General features: G+C 44.6%; 1 protein-coding gene across 1 annotated transcript; it reads right to left on the bottom strand.

Annotated features, from left to right (window-relative positions):
* Positions 1-191: 191 nt before the first annotated feature.
* Positions 192-18741, bottom strand: ERN2 (endoplasmic reticulum to nucleus signaling 2). Its single transcript, XM_075284080.1, has 22 exons — positions 18534-18741; positions 14131-14248; positions 13065-13098; positions 12284-12356; positions 11657-11729; positions 11413-11535; positions 10627-10728; positions 9644-9905; positions 8794-8872; positions 8395-8542; positions 7977-8095; positions 7058-7243; positions 6474-6708; positions 4527-4617; positions 4248-4437; positions 3510-3609; positions 2171-2370; positions 1945-2092; positions 1608-1735; positions 1271-1394; positions 1031-1098; positions 192-894 (listed from the first exon to the last, which is right to left on the bottom strand). The coding sequence occupies exons 1-22, from the start codon at positions 18585-18587 to the stop codon at positions 712-714; spliced, it is 2838 nt and encodes a 945-aa protein (XP_075140181.1). The 5' UTR covers positions 18588-18741; the 3' UTR covers positions 192-711.
* Between the last annotated feature and the right edge of the window lie 3329 nt (positions 18742-22070).

Below are 22070 nucleotides of genomic sequence, written 5' to 3'. Positions count from 1 at the left end.
CTCAGTCTCGAACAGGTTCACACCATCACTGCTATAGACTGACAATGAGAATAGATTTGGACTCGTGAATGACAGCGGTGACTTCCCATCCCCTGAGATTTATGTTGGCAGGTGTAGTGTCAGGTGCACAATACAAAAAAAAAAAATCAATTCCATTGGCACATTTTATAACACTTCTTTAAAAGACTATATACACTCTCCCCAGCAAGTACAAAATAAATTACTTTAAAAAAAATCCTTAACTTTCATTAATATTTAGGAAAAATATTCTATATTGGATGTGACTTTAAAATATCACTCAAGACGGAATGTAAAATGGCTGTCAAGGTTCCCAGGACACTCATACTATTAAAAAAAAATAAAGGGGATGTCCTACACTGATCTCTGGACATTTTGGCAATAAGCAGATCCCATTGTTCTAATGGGATCCATAACTTATTATATCTGACATGGTGAGTTCTTCTCACCTGCTCAAAGCCATGAGTGATGGAAGTGCCTTCATGTTGCACATGATCTAAAAGCTACAAATATGATAAAATTGTGCAAATATAAAAGGCAGTGCAATGTAAGAAACAAACAAGGGGGCTGATAACACTATAACAAGTGCCAGCACTACGAAGCCTCCAGCGTGGCCGCTCATAATACATCAAGTCCTGTCCGGCTAGTGCTAGCCATAAAGCCCCCCAACAGAATGACCCAGTAGTCGCAGTGTTAACGTCCCGGCTCCACATGATAATAGGGATGGAACGGCCTCTCATGTGCACACTGTTCCAAAGCCTGGTGCGTGTGAAGGAGCAGACGCGGAAAACGGGATGTAAAATAAGCCACAAAATCATCAGGGACGGAGCCGAGTGTCTCCTGGACTTCAAACGGCAGCTCATGGTAATGATGTTTCTGGAGGGAGCCAATAAAAGTGGACCATGTTATAATCAATGACTAAGTATAGAACATAAATAGCCTAAAATAATCCCCCTATACTGATCTCTATCTCCATAGCTACAGACTACGCTGTGACGGTGGTGTCATCTACCTTGTTCCTCATGGCTCGGAGTAAATCTCGTACAGAATTTCCACGATAGGAACGAAATTTCCTCAGATCTAGAAAAACATCAAAATAGTTACTATAGAACTGCAGTCACAGGCTTCAGAGCTGAAATCCCTTGCTGCTTAATGAAGCATCACACTTCAGCTATTATTTTACGACTTGTTGTGCACTTTTTTTTGGACTAGTTTTCATATATAAGCCCCAAAGCCTTCATTGTGATGTTACCTGTCTGTAAGGGAACAGATATGTGTAATCTCCAGTTGACCCGGACAACAGAACGCGCCTCCGTCTCAAGGCTGACGATCAGGGGGCTCTCCTGCGGCTCCTTCTCAATGCGGTCGCTGACATCCTGAAGACGTGAGGAAATATACTATTACTGGATAGTTTCATCTACTATCTGCCTGCTGTCACCACTAGGGGGCGCTCACTGCATATATTAAAATCATAGTTCTCAAAGAGCTCCTGGGCTCCCCCTAGTGGTGTCCACAAACAGTTATAAAAAGGGACAGGATTTGGAGTTCTGTATCCAAAAATGTTTTTTTGACAATTCCATCACACAGACCTGGAAAAATTGCAGCTGTTTTTCATGGGCCCAGAAGAACGGATGTCTCAGAACGCGAGGGGCTGAGGGCCGCAGCTTGGGGTCACCGCTGATCATGCCTTCTATCAAGTCGCGGGCTACCACGTTGTCTGCAGAAACAATATAAGGCATGTCACATGATCAGTCCAGATATATAATGAGCTATGTGTAGTCTGCAGTAGTTGGGGAATCCCAAATGACATGTGTGAACACTCCCCTACTGGTCAAATGACATCTAAATGGATGCTGAAGCCAACACTACTGCCCTAGGTTATATACACAATGCCGTATATCCATATACCCGGCTGCAGCTTCTTACCATATGTCTCCTCCTGGAGCTGCAGCAGATTGTACGACCCATTTAATATATTCGCTTGTCTCCTCAGGTTGTCTCCGTATGGATGTTGTCCACTTGCCAGGACATAGTAAAACACACAACCTGCCGAGAAAATGTCCACCGCTGCTGTCTGAGGATACAGGACACAAATTCTACGTCATACTGCACGTCTCATCTCTCTATCAGAGACTACCATGTGATCACGTACTGGATTTTGCGTCCGTCCATCACGTAGAACCTCCGGTGCGATCCAGCCCTCGGTTCCCGGGATTCCTGAGCGCAGGCTGAAGCTGTTCCTTCCCACTCCCAGCTTCTTACAGAGGCCAAAGTCTGAAATAACCGCTCTCTGTGTGCCGTGGGCATTGGGCAGGGAGATGAGGATATTACACGGCTTGAGGTCTCTGTGCACTGTGGAGAAACCGACCGTCAGGGATCACATTGTGGGCTGAGCAAAGAGGGGCAATGCCCTTTGTCCTCTAGAGGGCACCATTACAGCAGTCCTGTTCTCTGGACATTGTACATACATATAGTGGTATTAATAGTGCACTACAGAGCTCTGTTACATGGGTAGTGTATGGTGGTATTATATTGCACTACAGAGCTGTTACATGGGTAGTATATGGTGGTATTATATTGCACTATAGAGCTCTGTTTACATGGGTAGTGTATGGTGGTATTATATTGCACTATAGAGCTCTGTTTACATGGGTAGTGTATGGTGGTATTATTAGTGCACTATAGAGCTCTTTTACATGGGTAGTGTATGGTGGTATTATATAGCACTATAGAGCTCTGTTACATGGGTAGTGTATGGTGGTATTATATTGCACTATAGAGCTCTTTTAACATGGGTAGTGTATGGTGGTATTATATAGCACTATAGAGCTCTGTTACATGGGTAGTGTATGGTGGTATTATATTGCACTATAGAGCTCTTTTAACATGGGTAGTGTATGGTGGTATTATATAGCACTATAGAGCTCTGTTACATGGGTAGTGTATGGTGGTATTATTAGTGCACTATAGAGCTCTTTTACATGGGTAGTGTATGGTGGTATTATATAGCACTATAGAGCTCTGTTACATGGGTAGTGTATGGTGGTATTATATTGCACTATAGAGCTCTGTTTACATGGGTAGTGTATGGTGGTATTATATTGCACTATAGAGCTCTGTTTACATGGGTAGTGTATGGTGGTATTATTAGTGCACTATAGAGCTCTTTTACATGGGTAGTGTATGGTGGTATTATTAGTGCACCATAGAGCTCTGTTACATGGGTAGTGTATGGTGGTATTATATTGCACTATAGAGCTCTTTTAACATGGGTAGTGTATGGTGGTATTATATAGCACTATAGAGCTCTGTTACATGGGTAGTGTATGGTGGTATTATTAGTGCACTATATAACTTTGTTAATTTTAATATTTCAACCTTTAGTCCCGTGCATTCATCAAACTAAAAACCTCACTCCTTGAGAAAAAAAATGCTGTTATGTAAAATTAAAATTCATATAAATGTATAAATAAAAGTCCAGTACTTCTCACCGATGTTGAGAGAATGCAGATGGGCCAGTCCAGACATAGCCTGATGGAGAAGGGTCACATGATCTAAGCCGGCACGAGGAAAAGAGGGATTCTCCACATACTGCCGAAAAATGGAGTTAAAGTTAAAATAATTTACAGAGAGAGGGTGCCAGTACTATCTGTACCTATATAACTTCCAGAAAGGGAGGGTGCTACTACTAGCTGTACCTATATAGCTTACAGAGAGAGGGTGCCAGTACTATGTTTACCTATGTGATAGAGAGAGGGAGAGTCAGCACTATCTGTGCCTATACTTTTTACAGAGGATACCAGTACTATCTGATATGTGCCTATATAATTTACAGAAAGGGAGAGGGTGCCAGTACTATCTGTACCCATATGAGTGCGAGAGAGACAGCACTATCTGGGCCAGTACTATCTGATCTGTACCTATATAATTTACATATATAGAGGGTTCCAGTACGATCAGTACCTATATAATTTACAGGAAAACCTGGGGAGACAGTACTCTGTGACAACACAATGTTGTCGGCAACATGACATATTGTTTTCCCACTAGCAAAGTTACAATGACTAAAGAAAAGGAAAAGTGCTGTCAGGATTAGAAACCTCCTGACATATCCTGACATAGATGAGGGCTTCACCCAATAGCTTGCGTTCAATGATATAAAAGCGTCCACTAACATACACTAAGTGCTTTCTGCAGACCATCGCGTCCCTATCTGCAGCCTTCCTCACCTCCTGCAGGGTGGCCGCGCACAGCTCCAGGGCAATGTAATAGAAGAGACGGTCGCTCTCAGTACAGTAATAGCGGATGACGTTGGGGTGCTCATCAGATTCTCGCAGTAGCTGCACCTCCCGATCCGCCAGTATAAAACTGTCCGGCAGGATTCTCTTCACGGCCACCGAACGACCATCAAACCGTCCCCTTAAAGAAAAGTGGGAGAACAGGTCATAACAGTAATAATTCCAATGATACCAGAGACCCGGATACGGCAGGATTTTTCATGTACTTACCGAAATACGAATGTTCCTCCTGCTCCGCGGCCCAAAACATCTTTGGAGGAAAAAGAAATTTTCCCGACTTCGATCTCCTCCTCATTGAAAGCTGCAAATGGAGGGAAGAAGAATCACAACTGGAATCACAGCGACCACACAAGTCACGTACATATAGAAACATGGAGCCACTTATCACAGGATCTGCTGGGAGAACAGGCCTCGTCGCCCATAGAGACCAATCACAGCGCAGCTCTCATTTCAGCTGAGTAGTTAATGACATGAAAGCTGCGCTGCAATTGGTTTGCTATGGGCGACGAGGCCTGTTCTCCCAGAAGAACTTTTGTCCCAGTTACAGGGCCCTCTACCCCACTGTGCCAGCCGATCACTGTTAGTATGATATGTACCTGTATATTTTGTGAATTGTATGTAACCCCCAAATGTAAAGCACCATGGAATTAATGGTGCTATATAAATAAACAATAATAATAATAATAATTGCCCCTCATTTATTAAACTACCCGACAGGAAAACAGGCCTTTCTTATGACTCTATGTTGTGCCGCCCCTCTGTTATTCCTCCTGGAACTGTATAAATAAACTGTCAACTAGGAGTTCCCATTCTCCTGGACAATTTTTATGGCGTACTTGCTAAAAAGTTTGCAGGAGACCGGAGGGGGCGCCGCACTAAGGATGCATCTGATCTTCTGACCATAAACATGCCACCATTTTATTGACCACATCAGGGTGGGACCACCGCACAACACCCTGAATGTGCAACTAGGATGAAGGGGCTGAGTCAGACCAACACAGGAAAAGTGCTGCGTCCAGACATAGTGGGGAGGATTTGCAAAGATTGGTGTCAACGCCAATCTTCGTATCCTCCGCACCGGTGGAGGGTGTGTATGCCTTCTCATAAATCAAATACACCCCCCGCTGGACCCTGCACATGGATATCTACACCAGCTTGTAGCCGACATACACTTCAGGGACCAGCAAACTGGTATAAATCATCACAAATATGGTGGAAATATTCATGGAAACTTCACCTACCACAATCTATACCGCTGAAAGTCATGCGCACCATCCCTGGAAACAATTGTCAAATATTAGATTCTGGAAGTCTTTAGCTAAAGAGCCTCTAGGACAGTATGGGAGAGCTGACAAGTATGGGTTATGGCTTGGATAGGATCAGAGTGTGTAGCGACAGACTCCAGTGTCAAGGGGAACAGCAACCCCAAGAGGTCTATTTATTCCAGGAAGAATAACAGAGGAACAGCAAATTCTATGGGTATTTTTTGGGAAATACAAATGTAAACATGTCAGGAAACTTTGCAGGCGCAAAAGAGTAAAAGGTCACCTCCTCTTGTAATGGCTTCATTGCCTTACACACAATGGAAGGAGTGGAGGGCGACACTTGGCGATTCATCGATATGAATCTTGTACTATTTACTACTGACTTACTGAGACACAAAAGTGTTGAATATCTTCCACGAAAATGAATGAAAATGGTGAAATTGCAAAAGTAAAGGGGGTAAAAAAAAGTGAAAATTGTCGTGACCACCAAATTCTGGCTCCAACAGCTGTTGTCACTTCCATCCCCTACGTAGAAGGGAAGTGGGCTGTAACACAATCAGGCTGTGAGAGGTTTCATACCTTACACAATGGCTGCTGCTTTACACTTGCAGACTCTCCCCAAACATCTGGGAGGTCCCTGCAAAGAGAGGAGACCTCCCACTGACCTGGTAAGAGTGGGTGAATCTCCTGGGTCATATTAAAGGGATGTGACCGGCATATTTCATGTCACAAAAAAGGGATGTACCATTGCAGAAAAGGAGTGTGGCCGACCACAAAAGGGTCAGAGCTTTGTTATAAGGGGGGTGGTGGTTAGACAGAAAATTTTGCATTTAAAGGGGTGACCAGTAGGGCTAATAAATCCCGCCACTGATGAACCTGCTGCTTTACCCACCTTCTGACTCGCTATTACTTGACCTCTTGGTACCATTGGCCTGACTATACTCCTGCTCTCCGCTCCTCCGCTTGCTGCTCCCGGAGCTTTGCTCCCCGGTTGACATGTTGCTGTCCGTGTTTGTCACGTGTGCAGAGGCCTCAGATGCCATTTGCTGCTGATGTTGGAGCTCCTGAAGCTTCGCCTCAAGCTGCTGCTGCAATTCCTGCTGCTGCCTGCGCTGCTGCTCCCACATCTGAAACACAAAGACTCCATTACTATCCTTTCAGGGCATGCTGGGAGATGTAGTTTCACTGCAGCTGAGACCAAGGACACAAGCATCCCGATGTTGTGTGACCCAAGGAACCGCTGAGGCCCAACACATACCCACCTCCAGTAGACTCCCGAGATGCACAACAGTAATCTGCTATAATGGCGGATGCCGATAAAGTTGATTACGAGGTCGGATTTGAATGGGAGTAAATGGGCAATTACTTGGCGTTGGGCCCAGACTACAACCTATTTCGCCCCATTTCTGGGAGTGTGGCGTCTAAAAGAGGCATGGCCTAAATAATCGGAATTAAGGTCATAATTGACCCTCTTACCTTGGGAAAAGTGAATCCAAAGAGCACCCATCCTCCAAGAAGTAGTGTGATGATACCCGTCACCAGCAGATTGGTGATGGCGGAGTCGGGAACGACAAATCCTCCTTCTTCTGGGGTGGTCTCCACTTTTACTCGCCCTTCTGCGTCACCCTCAGCGGATCCTCCTTGATTCTGAGGGGTCAGAAACTGCCGGGAGATAAAATGAGGGGTCGCATGAGAGAACACTAACAAATATTACAAAAAAACTTAATTTAGTTAATTAATTTTTAATACCGTAACTCAATTCTATACCAAGATATAATTGCTTATAGTTACAGGCCCAAAGCCTGAGACTACTACTTAGAGATTCGGATGACAACTTACCCCCATTTTTAAATTTATGTCAGGTGCCAACTTTGCCATGGAGACCTTGCATGCATGTGATGGATTTTTTGGGGTTACATTAATATGTGATTGTTGGAGGTCTGACATCCGAGGCCCTGTAATTGTTACGTCCACTTCTATCATGTTCATTGGTCACTGGATAAAGCTGTCAGTCCCACTCAAGTGAGTGGGACTAGGTGCAATACCAAGCACAGCCACTATACGATGTACAGCGCTGTGCTTGGTATTCAGTTGAGGCCACAGCACTCACATTGATGTACCAAACATGTCACACGGGATGGGAAAATTGATGAGTATGTTGATTCTGATCTACGCAAGGTCTCTATAACAACACTGTATCAGACATCTGAAGGTGCCATGTCTACAGTAGGGTGCGTCAGTAGTGCAGCCTCAGGCTTAGGGCCTACAAAGACATGTAATCCTCAGAATATATTAGTAACGTATCAGAGTGTGTCTGAAATCACAGACAAGAATGGATCAGCCAACACAGATGTGAATGTATTACACCAAGTGGCGGCTCTTCCAGATCACTTACATCATCAAATAGTGTCCTGGGTGCGGGTCCACGAATGATTGTCTCCGTGTCCCTCCTCAGGGTCTCTGGAAACGCCCGGAGCATGGTCGTGTGAACAATGTGAGGAACTTCATGGTGTCCTAGATGGCAAAAATGTTATCCATATAAAAATGTATTGGTAAAATTCACCTAAATATTATAGAATTGCAGACATATGTCAGTATGTATAGAATTAGGGCTGGATCAAGGTTTGGGGGGCCCCTAGATATCGGGGGGGGGGGGGGAATTGCTGTAAGCCGAAGAGGAGAATGAAAAGTTCTATTGCCCTAAGAGTAACTGATACCACTATACCAGGCCCATATACCACTGCCATAGTCTGCACACATAATAGTGCCATACAGTGACACATCGGGCTCGAATAATATACAAAAGGTCTTACCTATAAGCAGCCACTGATTCGCGGACACAATGCTCCCAAGCGGGTACTTGACATCTGTGGTTGGGGTTACGCCAAACTCAGTGGACTCCTTCAAGGTGACATCTTGAGTGGTGGGCCCCTCTATACGGGCCAGTGTGATGCCCTGGGGCTAGTAGTGATAGCAAAACGTGACATATTCAGATAAGGAACAGTATATCAAAAATTAATCAAAATGGATCTGGATCCATTAAATGTCTCTAGAACAAGACTACACAAGCCCAGGATCCAGGAAGTGTTTTCATAGGGACAAGTCAGTAGGTCAGAACATTGTGATAACTCATAAACCTCCCTTTAATATCAGTCCTACCTAGATGGACACCGGCAAATCTGACAAAGAATATGGCTAGAAAATATTCTCACCACTACAGAGACTCCCTCATGGATCAGCGACGTGGAAGCATAAAACCCACTGGCGTGCTTCCCAACGTACAGAGACGGCCTAGAAAGAGAAAAGTGCCTAAATGTGATTCTAATTTACATAATACCTACTAAAATTAGCCACTGGGAACCTCATCGATCAGCTGTTATCTGTGAGGGAACCCAGAAGCAAGTGCTGCATTTCACTGCAGCACCTCCGCAGGGAAAATGAAGTATTACATGGTGCCCAATACAATCAATGGCTGGTTATGCAATGCATATTTGTGCCGAGTTCTCCAACGAGAGACACTCTTCATACTGTAGTTATTACTGATAGAGGTCTAATGCAGAATTATAAGAAACCATGATGATGAGGGTTTATTCACACGGTGCAGTTGGACACAGTTAAAAATTGTATCATAACTGTATCAGGATAAAAAGTGCATGCTGTTTTTTGGTGCCGTTTCTTAATTCCAAAGGTGAAGAATATTTGATTAATGGGTCATGTGGAAAATCAAAAACAGCATCAAGTTTTTTCCAATCCAGCTAGGCCGAAGCCTGCCCGGAACGTGGAGAGGTAAGTAACCGTGATTTTTATGTTTCTTACCTCTCCCGGGCCGCCGATCATTATATTCAGGGATCCGAAAAGACCCCCGAGTATAATGATAGCAGCGGTAGCGGCTGTCACCGGGCCCCTAATGTCCTGAGCCCTGTGGCAGCTGCCTCTGCTGCTATGGCGGTAGTTACGCCACTGTATGTAAAGCAGGGAACAAGTCACCTTCAACGTTCTCACGGTGGTCTGCAGCTTGAGACCCCAGGTTAGGCCATGCCTCTAGCAGGTAAGTCTACTCACAGCAAGTGAGTCTTGGTGCTGCTCAGTTCCTGGACCGCCTGGTAGTTCCACTTGAGGAGACGTATGTCCTGGGAGTTGAACGTCAAGTAACGGAGGGTTTCCAGTGCGACATTCAGATGCGGGATTCTTCTCAAGCTGTCTTGGTGCCACATGAAAAGTCCGACGACGGGGGAACCATAATTCTGCATCCATAAGACTTCTCCGCTCCCCTGGTCGGCAGTCACCAGCATCCCATCTCCAGTGGAGGCAAAGTGAGCCATCTCTATGGTAAAGAAGGAGAAACCAGAGACTCATGGGCCTGGATACAAAAGGTCAGCTTTGGCCCCCTTGGCCATGTCTCCTCACACCCATCATCTGTGTTCCATCTGTGCATTGGAGCAGAATTAACACTTCCTTCTCTTTCTGGCCCAGACCACCATGATGACTTGTGCACAACACCTCTGCGCACAAACTTCCCATCATACCCATTCCCTGTCAACATCCCCACAGAATTCGTCCTTGACTATAATCTGTTGAATAAATTGCTAATTTTTGGCCACTTAAGGGTTAATTTTCTCTATTCTGTCAGTGGAAGGCTGTGTATCATAAATCTTCACACTCCAGTGCACCAGAGGGCAGGGGGAATAAATTTATGATTAACTGTACCCGTAACCCATCCCCCCGCCCCTTGGCTTCTGGACCCAGTTACAGATGAAACCAATGCAACCCTTAGGGTCTGTTCACACGGAGTTTCTTTTGCAGGAAAATGTCCTATCTTCAGATTGATTCCGCCTGGGAAAACCCATTGAAGTCAATGGGAGGCGGAAAAAATGTGATACGGTTTTTTGGAGTGGTTTTTGACGTTTTTTTTTGCAAAAACCTCTAGCGTTTTTTAAAGAAAAGTTTTCAGATCCTTACAGTATGCTACAGCAAAAAACCCCCGAAAAACTAAAAATGTGTCAAAAAAGTTTGAAACCAATGCTGAATGTCTTCACTGTACTCACTGTATTCATAGGCGTCATCACACAGAGGAGCGGAGTAGTCGTGGAAGGTGGCGTTCCAGCGCAGTTCCCGGGATTTTGTGTCATACATTGTGATCATGTACTCTGAACGATATAAAATGGATGGTTAATCACAGGACACAATGCTATAGGACATAGCTGGCCACTGTAACCACAAAGTACAGGCCTATAAATAAGGGGTTTGGGGCCTCACAGTCACCGGGTATGAGATCTTACAATATGCAGTCACTATTTCCCACTATCTCTGCTTGCTGTCATTGAATACAAACATATAAAGAGGACGTGTCACCAGACCAGAAAATCCCAGTGACCTCCATCATCTGATCGGCGGCGCTGTCACCCTGAGCAGTTTGGCGTCTTGTTTATCCAAATCCGTTCAACCGTTCCAAAGATTTAACCCCTGTTAGTGTTGATGGAAATTAGATTATACTAGCCAATTGAGCAGTAACAGTACATGGCGTACAGAGACCCCGCCCCAGAGAAACCAGTGTCACCGCCCACTTGGCTAGTAGGTCCATATTTGTATCAACACAACCCAACAGGGCTTATAGCTTTGGGATAACTGAACGGATTCGAATAAATGAAACATCAAAATGCTCAAGGTGACAGCGCCAATTAGAGGAAAGATTGGGAAAGGGGTTTTCTACTCCAGGCATTACTTGGTTGGCTCGTAATCTAAATGGCTGCCATGTAATGCTACATTAAGAAGTCAAATGGACATAAAAAGGTGTATAGTAAGCTTTGTCTAAGTGTCCATGTACAACTTACGTGTCCGGCCTATGTACAAGAGAGGAGCGGAAGGACACAGCCCGTCAGATGACTCCGTGGACAGCGTGGTCTGCTTTTCTCCTGACTTTGGATCCAGAACAAACCAGGTGTCTTGCTTCTTCCCTGTCCAGGAGTAATCACAGACAGACCCATTACTCATAAAACACATAGGTGGCCCCTACCATAACATAGTTGGACATTGCTGGCCGACACCGTATAGGGGCACATACAAGGGTATTATTACCTGTATAGAGGATTCCATCAGAGCTACGGCAGGGGGAGGACTGGACCAGTTCCTGGATGGTGAATGGTAATTTCTAGGGAATATGGAGGCAGATAAGTTGTGGCTCTACCCAATTATTTTCCCTCTATTATTTCTTAGTATACATTCTCCTTACAGGGCTCTATTACCTACACAAATGGCTATACCTATGTAACCTGTCCTGATTGTAAATCCGTATATACCTCGTGACTCAAAAGCTTCTGGTCCCGCCATGGGCACAAACCATAGTCCAGAAATTCCAACTCCAAGTCCTTTATTTTCTCTTCATGTAACTAGGTACTGAAGCAAGTGACAACTTTTTGATTGAAAATAGCATTATATTATAATCAGTTGTCAGATCACAGACATACATGGGACTGTGACCATAGCCAACTGGATCACATGTAAACCAAGCAGTCCAGGAGCACAAGTGACAACCATGATCTATCACAATCTAAGAGGTCATTCAAGTGCATGCAGTGGGGGTTAAAATTTGGAGACGGAAATTTCTGGACCAGGGTCAGACCCCGTAGCGGTAGCATATAGGTCAGTAACAGATACACAAAAAGCTTCCCCATAAAGTTACATAATCATCAAAAAGGTACTTACCATGAGCCCCTCCTTATTCCTTCCCCCCAGGATGTACAGGCTGCCATCACTGGGGTCCGGGAGGAAAGCGGGTCTGTTGGACAGAATGCATAAGGTGTAAGGGGGTTATACCGTGAAAGGTAAGGTAAGATGACAACCATCCGTATTGTGCTGTTCTCAAACAAAGGACTTAAAGCGCAGGGTGGGCAGTGGAGCAAGTGGCCAGCATACAAGCCCAGATGTTGAACCCAGGATCCCAGGGCTGCAGTGGGGAAGGGTCTGACTAGAGAGAACCCCACCGATCCCCAGAGCGAAGGCTGAATGTCCATGGTTGGGGAAACTCCTCCATTCTCTGGATCGTGGGAGCCTCAGCAGTGAGACCCCCACCAATCAGGTATATAAATATAGTGACATAACCCCCTATAATCAGAACCTTACAGTACTGTATGTCATAAATCAGACTATGGATACAGCACAGAAACATAGAGGATTACTGAAACAAGGGTGATTTTAGGATGTAGACCCCACTGCCCCCTACCCAGTGCTATTCGGCTAGGCTCACACTAGTGTTGGTCTATCCATTGTTGTGACCCGTCACTACAACAGCGGTCACACACGGAGTCACACACGGAGCATTCACTCTAATGGGAGCCGTCCGGTGTCCGATCTTTTAAACCTAAACCACTGCAAGTCAATGGAGACTCCAACGCAGATGTGAACATCGCCTTAACTGTGGGAGGAAGGTAGAAAACTGCTCAACCGGTTTCTGCATTGCCCCAGTCAGTGTGAATACTGGACTTACTCAGACACATAGAAGGGGACTTGAATCACAGGGTCTGGAAGAGAAGATACAGGACAGACGTCAGCATTTTACTGGAACGGACACCATGAATACGCTGCAGTATAATGACATAAGAGACTGACAAAGAACTCACAAATCGTATAATGTTGGTAAGATGACAGGCAAAATGACAACATATAGGGCTAAAGGGGGATTCTAGGGCATAATTGATGACCTATCCTTAGTATAGGTCATCAGTTGTAGATCAGTGGGGGTCTGACACCTGGGACCCTCGTAGATCAATCGATTGAAGCCGTAGTGATGCTGCTAGAGGTCAGTGGTGTTTCACTTGAATGGTTGAGCTGTAATACCAAGCACAACCACTATACAATGTATGGCGCTGTACTTGGTATTCAATGAAGGGGCCGCAACGCTCACTCCAATGTTGTGGTGTCTTTAAACACCGACCTGTTCAATCTTCAGTTTTTAAGCCTGGAAAACCCCTTTAAGGGATCCCCTTTCTCCTAAAGTCAGGGGTACTAGAGGTTTAGTAGAGAAATAAAATGTCTCAGATCGGCACACCCCTTTAAATCACAGTATTGCTCATGATGCAGTTCTCCAATATAAAATGTGAACAGGTTCCAAACTGGAACGTTCCTATAATGTAAGCCATAATTCACCCTATGTATCCAAAGTCCAATGATTATTAAGTATAGTGCGCGGCCCTACAACCAGCGGGCACGCTGTCTACATAAACAGCTGCACCTTTTATTGGTCGCAGTTATGGATACGGAGTCAGGAAACCATCAGCATGTTGGGCAGAAGCCAAAGGAAACGGCGGCGGTCGCTGAGGTGATCACAACATGACTCGTATTGTTCCTCCAGCAACAACAAGACGCCGACTGTGAGAGGGCACTGCCAGGGACAACACGTGGCCGAACAATTCTGCAGCAAGATCTACATGTGACGTGGATTGTGCTGCAGATACATTGAACGGAGCGATATCCGCAGTGAAAATCTGCACCATACATATACTTCTGCTGAAGACATAACCAACGACAAGATTGTTACCGCCAAAAAGACTTACCGTCTGTAAGGGTCCATAGTACGTCTCCGGTTTTCTTACTCACGGCGTGAAATTTGCCATCCAGCGTAGACACAAAGAGCATAGATTCCGGCAGAGAGACCGATGCTCCAGTATCACACTGCAGTACAAGACATCACTACATTAGTCATAACATGTAGTATTAATAGCAGAATAGTGAGCGCAGCTCTGGAGTACAATACAGGATAAGTAATGTAATGTATGTACACAGTGACTGTACCAGCAGAATAGTGAGTGCAGCTCTGGAGTATAATACAGGATAAGTAATGTAATGTATGTACACAGTGACTGCACCAGCAGAATAGTGAGCGCAGCTCTGGAGTATAATACAGGATAAGTAATGTAATGTATGTACACAGCGACTGTACCAGCAGAATAGTGAGCGCAGCTCTGGAGTATAATACAGGAGAAGTAATGTAATGTATGTACACAGCGACTGCACCAGCAGAATAGTGAGCGCAGCTCTGGAGTATAATACAGGATAAGTAATGTAATGTATGTACACAGCGACTGCACCAGCAGAATAGTGAGCGCAGCTCTGGAGTATAATACAGGATAAGTAATGTAATGTATGTACACAGTGACTGTACCAGCAGAATAGTGAGCGCAGCTCTGGAGTATAATACAGGATAAGTAATGTAATGTATGTACACAGTGACTGCACCAGCAGAATAGTGAGCGCAGCTCTGGAGTATAATACAGGATAAGTAATGTAATGTATGTACACAGTGACTGCACCAGGAGGGCAGCCGCATAAGACTACAGCTCCCAGCATTATATATTTGCGTTCATCTGTAAAACTTCATTTCTTCAGGACATTTCTGAATATTGCCCTTCCCAAATCCTTATTCATTGGAGCTGCATTTTTAAAAGGCCATTTTATAAACCTGTAGCCCATGCCCTGCCCACCGGTAGTAGACACACCTCACGTTTAGGTCGGGTTCACACATGCAGTTTGCACAGTGATCTCCTACCACTCCCATGTCTGATAACCATAGGCACAGGCATACCATTTTATATACCAGTCAGCACTGCCAACAGCGCCCCCATCCCTGGCACAGAAAGTGCATTGTCCCGCTATGTATAGCATTAGAAGACAGTGGGGCTGCATAGTGAGGGTCGAGGTAGACCCATTGAAAAGAATTCAGCTTGTGTGTATAGCATCGGCTCACACACCTGCCCATCGCCCTGTTTGCACAATGGGTGGATTAATCCAGACGCCTCAAACAATGGAAAAGCACAAGTCACATGACAGACGGTGACATACGGTGACACACGTGAAACTGAACTGGTGCAACACACATGACCTGTCCCCAGAAGCCCCTGATATAGACCCAGAAAATGAATGACACTCCAGCGAGTTCTCCTGCGAGGAGGATGAGCCCTGCGCGTTCACAAGAAGAGTTACAATACTGTGACCAAAAACTGCCTGGGATTTGTAGTTCCACAAAGCTGGTGCACTAGGGGTTTTGGGGGACTACATGTTCCAGCAATCACTATGGATAACCTTAGTAACAATACATGACAATATAAAGTGGTAACACAACGCTTGCGGCTAAGGAGCGACTGTCAGAATCTTCAATGGCAAACCTGCAGGGCTAAGGATTTAAAGAGACACTGCACCTTTAAGAGGCGCTTTATAAATTCACAATAAGTTATACTGACCAGGCGCCATTTGCTCGAATGAAACCGAACTGCAATACCGTAACTAACCAAGGAACAAAAGTGGCGCTGTTTGTAGAAGAAAGCAGCCATCTTTTTCTAGGTTTATACAACTCCATGGACATCTATGGGCACAAATGGACGTCCCCTTTAAGCGAGGTGATATCCCGCAGCTGAGAATACCGCGCTGTTATGTAATATACACCTGTCACTGACAGGAGCAAATATTGATTTGGCCAGGAAAGTTTCCATGAGAGAACCGGATCCTATTTGTCTTACACAGCAAGCTACAAATGTAATAGCGGGAACACGGAGACGCGCGATACGACGACTAGACGAAGCAAATACCAAAATGGCACCGAGGAAAAGCAGAGTAGTCGTCCATAGCAACCAATCAGAATACGGCTTTCAATTTCCAATAGACATATAGGCCATGAGAGCTGATACGTGATAGGCTACTAGGGGCAACTACAACATTCCTGTATACTTTCGGTTTCAATGGCGGTACGTTATGGGGGTCATCGTGGAGGAAATGTTAGTCAGTCCAGGCCATGGATCATTACCCTTATACAGTCGGGGTGTCCGTACACGTTGCGATTGAGTTGTGGTAATCACACGTGGTTAACCACTAAACGACAATCGCGGCAAACATGGAAATGATCAATAATTATTGATTTATAAATCACGTGTGGTCACCGTGGCTCGGCTGTGATGTGTACGGGCACCATAATGAAGCCAAAAGTTCATGTGTGATGATCACATGACCCAGACAAAACCGCTCCATCCTCCCGCAGCAAAAAGGCGACACGGTTTTCACCCCGATTCAGCTCCGATGGGCCTGATCAGTGGATTGGTTCGTGTCTTAGATCCTGCCGCAGAATGTGTGGCAAGATCGAGTAGGGCGCTTCAATGGAGGGAAGATTCTGGTGCGGATTTTCCACGGTGCGAATGAGTCCTAAGGCTTCCAGTGACCAGTCGCAGCAGTGCTCGGGGCACCGTGGGACAGAGACGCCGCAATTTGATACTGCGAGAAAAATGGTGGCATTTCACAGAAAGAGAAAAGTGGATGGGATTCTAAGGAATCTCATGCCCACCTTGCGGACACGCCACGATTTCCAAAACCGTTGCGGTTTTGGAAATCGCAGCATGTCAATTATACCTACGGAAACGCTGGCGGTTTCCAATAGGTATAATTGTAATAGAAAGTCCACGGAGGAAAACGCTGCAAACGTTCTGTCTAGAGCGCTGCAGGAAGAACCGCGATGCGTTACCGCTGCGGGTTTTTTCTGCAGCTTTTTTTTTGTTGTCGCTGCGGGATGTTTCGTGGGGTTTTAACCTAAGAGAGATCTTGAAAACGGAAAGAAATTTATACAGAAATTATCCTGGTTGTAGAACTTTCTACTACATCAGATTTAGGCGAGGGCTATGATGATAAAATCGCCAGATTCGCGGTGCGACCCCATTCACTTCTATTAGGAGTCACACAGTGTTGTCAGCAAAGTCACAAAACAATCTCTCTAAATCTGGAAATCCCCTTTAAATACAGCGGTAATAATTATCACACTTCCTGTTTCTTACATACTGTATTACATCTGCGACTTTCATATTTCCAGCTTTAGGACCGGGTTCACATTGGATGTGGCCATTGAGGAGTCACTTTTCCACAAATACAGCGCTGGATTTTCCGGAATTCTCCTGCATGACTTTCTCTCTTCTGTACATTACGGAGAATTATCTGCAAGTGCTGACCAGCCAAAAGTACATCCCGTGCAGACCCCACCCGAAGGAACAGGAATTACAATGGCTTCTTCTGGAGAACTTAAAGTAGAGTGGAAGGGGTTAAACCAAGCCCCGATTTACATTAATCTCTGTACGGAAGACCAAACATTAACTCCTTCCTTGCCAAGGCAGACTCTCACAGAGATTGGGGAACAAAAGAAATGAAGAAAATGGCAAATTTGTTGTTTTTTTAAATTTTTTTTTACACCTGATCTATGCACTTGTCAGCGCGTCAGTCATCTCTGTGTGCTACATGTACTAAGGGACTATGACAACTCTGGCGAAACGTGCAACATGACTTCGCTATCATAGTTATAATCTGTACAAGTGATGTATAGGTATCTACACAGGGATACACAGCACAATGGTGGTCGTATTAGACAGGTTGTGGCTCTCCAGGAGTAAAGGACTACAGATCCCAGGAATTGTGTGGTTGTAGAACTACAGATCACAGCAATAACATATAGCTGTGAAACTACAGATACCAGTAATAGTGTAGCAGTGGAACTACAGATCCCAGCAGTTGTGCGGCTGTGACATCACAGATACTACAAATTGTATGATTGTAGAACTACAGATAACAGCAATAGCATAGCTGTGGAATTACAGATCCCAGCACCAGTGTAGTTGTGGGACTATGGATCCCAGCAATAGAATAGCTATGGAACTAGAGATCCTGGAAATGTTATAGCTGTGGAACTACAGATCCCAGCACTTGTGCGGCTGTGACACCACAGAGACCAGGAATTGTATGATTGTAGAACTACAGATCCCAGCAATTGTGTGGCTGTGGGACTAAAGATCTTGGCAATGTTGTAGTTGTGGAACCACAGATCCCAGCAGGAGAGTAACTACACCTGTCAGTAAGCAGAGCTCTTCTCTCTCTGGCTGGCCTGACAGACATGCTGGGATCTGTAGTACCACAACTACTGTCAGTAACTCACCTGCAGGATGTGTACGAGGCACAGGCTCAGTGGCAGCCACACAGCAGGGTGCATAGTGTCGGGGGCTCTCTGGGGGTCTTCTCATCCTCTGGGCAGTGGCTCAGTGTCCCTCCTCCATATTCCGGGTGAGCTGGGTGTCAGTTTCCGGGTGTCAGGCGGATCTGGGCTACAATAACACTTCTCCACCTGTCTGAGTCCAGAGGATTCCCCTTCTACGTCACTGCGCGCTCTGACCAATCACCGAAACACACACAATATACTCGGCCAATGAGCAGGCGAGGGGCGTGGCCGGCCATACCCGGAAGCTGCTGTTGTGTTGTTGGTGGACACGTGGAGGTGATGAAAGTGCCATCAGCGCCAGCCTGACCCCTCTATAGCGCCCACCTAGACTGGAGTGCAGGGGGCGTCCTCTGCAGGTGCCGGGGCTCTCAGAGCCGTACTGTGTTATTTAGGCTAAGGCTATGATCACATGACATTCATCGTCCAATAAGAGAGATACATATAAACTATATACAAATCCATACTGTACACTATGATATACAAACCTATACTGTAATACAACTCTATGTTGTAATATCTATACTGTACACATCTATAGTGTACTATATACAATCTATACTACAATCTGTTCTGTACACATCTATACTGTATGCATCTATACTCTACCACATACAATTCTATCCTGTAATACATCACTATACCGTACATACTATACACATCTATACTGTACTATATACAAATCTGTTCTGTACACTGATATACACATCTATACTGTACTACAAACCTATACTGTAATATCTATACTGTACCACATACAATTCTATCCTGTAATACATCTCTATACCGTACATACTATACACATCTATACTGTACTATATACAAATCTATACTGCAAGTACTTTTGGTGAATACATTGTATAGTGGTGACACTTTTTTCCCCATCTGCATACCATTACCATTGGTTGTCAGGTCCTTTAGATGGCTCATCAATGTGACCAATACTCAAGACCGCAATAGATCGACTATATGAAGAGACCACAGCATTCGGATGAGTGCTGCAAAGTCTCCACTGACTACCACAGCGCCACACACTACATAGTGGCTGTGCTTGGTATTGCAGCTTGGCCCCATTCACTTTAATGAGACTGAGCTGTACCATGTGACCAATGAACACAATGTCATCAGCACAAGGAAGAAGCCGCAGTGTTCATAAATTCTGTAGTCTGTTCAAATAGCTGATCAGCAGAGGTCCCAGGTTATTGATGATCTATCCTAAGAACTGGCCATCAATGTTTTAGGCACCATGCACACAACCATATTTATTTCCCATAATTACTAATGGCTATGGACCCATTAATTGCTCTGGTTCCATGCACATGGCCATATTTGTGATACAGATTCATGTGGGGGAGTCATAGGGCCGAGCCACAAAAAATAGAGCAGCTCCTATTCCCGTCTGCTTTTGTGACTCGGTATTGCCTGAGGCCTAAGTGCCAGAGGACTCTTGACAAATGTCACAATGTTGTCACCGGGCAGATGTTGGACAGGTAAAGCCTGGCGTGCTCCATTACTTCACATGTAGAATATATTATACAGATATATTAAGGTCTCTGCTCTTCCTTCTATGGTCTTGGTGAGTGGAGCCGAGCCTACAAGAAACCAATTTCCTTATTTACACAGCTCAGGTTACTGCTGGGATCTTTTGTTAGATAGTAACCGGATCCTGCAGGAGACACTCCCTGTGGTAACGGCCGAGCTCGACATCCTGGTAGGGGCAGGAGACTTGAACAACTCCATTGTGCTCTGCAGAAAATAAATCGATTCAATGGGCCAAGGTTTGCAGCGATTCCATCTTTAGTTCACTATACATGGGTCTATGGTGTCACTCCAAATCCCCAATTACCGGGCCGCAGACCTGTACCGGGTCATGGACCACCAAACAACTAAGTCCTGGGTCAAACCAATGGATGAATCCAGAATTGTGAATTGAGGCCTGGTCATTGGTGCCGGACTAGAGGCTTACTGGTCATTAGGACCCTTAAGGGTGCATTCACACTGAGTAAACGCTAGCTTATTTTGTAAAGTAAAATTACACTTGTAAATTTTGCTATTCCATTGACTTCAATGATATTTTTTTACAAGTGTAAAAATACGCCTGTAAAAAATACGCCTGTAAAAAATACGCCTGTAAAATGTCATTGAAGTCAATGGGATAGCAAAATTTACAAGTGTAATTTTACTCTACAAAATTAGCTAGCGTTTACTCAGTGTGAATGCACCCTTAAAAGTGCACAAGGACCACTAAGATAGTGAGTCTGACCACAACGATCACTTCCGTGACAAAGCCCGGAGAAGAGGCGTCATCACAGAAGCGGTCATCGTACGTCATCTCATTCGGTGGTCATTGTGTACCTTTTAGGTTGGAATTTTGCAGGGTCTGCGGTTTTTGGCCCGGGCTTTACACATCTCACTTAAAATCACACATCTCAGTAAAATCGCTGCAAAAACCAGACCGCTTTGCAACAATACCCATCTTAACCGCAACATGTGAACACACTCTCACTATACAATTCCACACCTACATAGAATTCACCACAACCGTTCTGGATAAAAATTGTAATTCTATATTTTTTTTTCAGGAATTTCCACAATTAAAAATTTTACAAAAACTATTCACAGACGTCATCAATTATAAGACAAATCTGCCTCCAGGTGCGGGGAGAGAGGACTTAAGACGTGGAAAAATGGAAATACAAGACTTAGAGGCGGCAACTCCGTAGTAGGAGAGAAGATTATCATCATGGAGAATGTCTCAGAATCAACACAATAAGGATTGTGAAATAAACGGCCCAACTCTATATATAGATGGTGAGGAAGGAGAACGACATAGAATCACAATTATAAGAGAAAAAAACCTTCTTCATCCAGGGTGGGACGCCATTAGGTCCTGTACACACAGCGCAGTCTGTCACATAGGAATTAGATTAAACAATAAAATAAAAATCAACATAAATAATTCATTTATCATCTTATCAGATTTCATTTTAGGAACATTTTATAGTCCACCACCTTTTGGTCCCATTCTAATATGGCTTAAAGGGGCGATCCACTTCCTTATATTATGTTTGGGTCTGACAGCCAGGACCAACATAGATCAGACAATACAGTCTTGGGTGCTGGGCTGCACTGAGAGAACTGATCTGTGGGGGTCCTGGCTGTCTGATATTGATGGCTTATCCCAAGGATAAGGCATCAATATTCAAAAGTGGATAACCCCTTTAAGAACCCCCCCAAAAAACTTTAAAAAAACTTTGCACAAATTAATAGTACAAGTAAATAGAATAAACTTTGTAATATATCTCAGAAAATAAAAATGCTTCTCCCTCTACCTTTCCAGATCTCTCGCCCCTTAAACTGACACTCACTCTGAAATCTCTGCAGAATCTGTCCCTCTAACAGAGGTTTCATATTACATAGAAGTCTATGGAGAGGAAAGGAAAAGGAGTGAGCAGAATCTGAATGGGAAAGAAGATACAC

Source organism: Leptodactylus fuscus, chromosome 8, assembly GCF_031893055.1.
Source record: "Leptodactylus fuscus isolate aLepFus1 chromosome 8, aLepFus1.hap2, whole genome shotgun sequence".
Lineage (NCBI taxonomy): Eukaryota > Metazoa > Chordata > Amphibia > Anura > Leptodactylidae > Leptodactylus > Leptodactylus fuscus.
Note: the sequence above shows the minus strand (reverse complement) of the source record. Positions and strands in the feature narration are given on the sequence as shown.

What these genes read in the sequence shown, in the direction of transcription:
- ERN2 (XM_075284080.1), bottom strand. Translation starts at nt 18,587, where the DNA reads ATGCACCCTGCTGTGTGGCTGCCACTGAGCCTGTGCCTCGTACACATC. An exon ending in GGAGGAACATTCGTATTTCG is followed by an intron (nt 4,438 to 4,526) that starts GTAAGTACATGA and finishes CTTTTCTTTAAG; the next exon opens with GGGACGGTTTGATGGTCGTT. An exon ending in ATCTGTTCCCTTACAGACAG is followed by an intron (nt 1,099 to 1,270) that starts GTAACATCACAA and finishes ATGTTTTTCTAG; the next exon opens with ATCTGAGGAAATTTCGTTCC.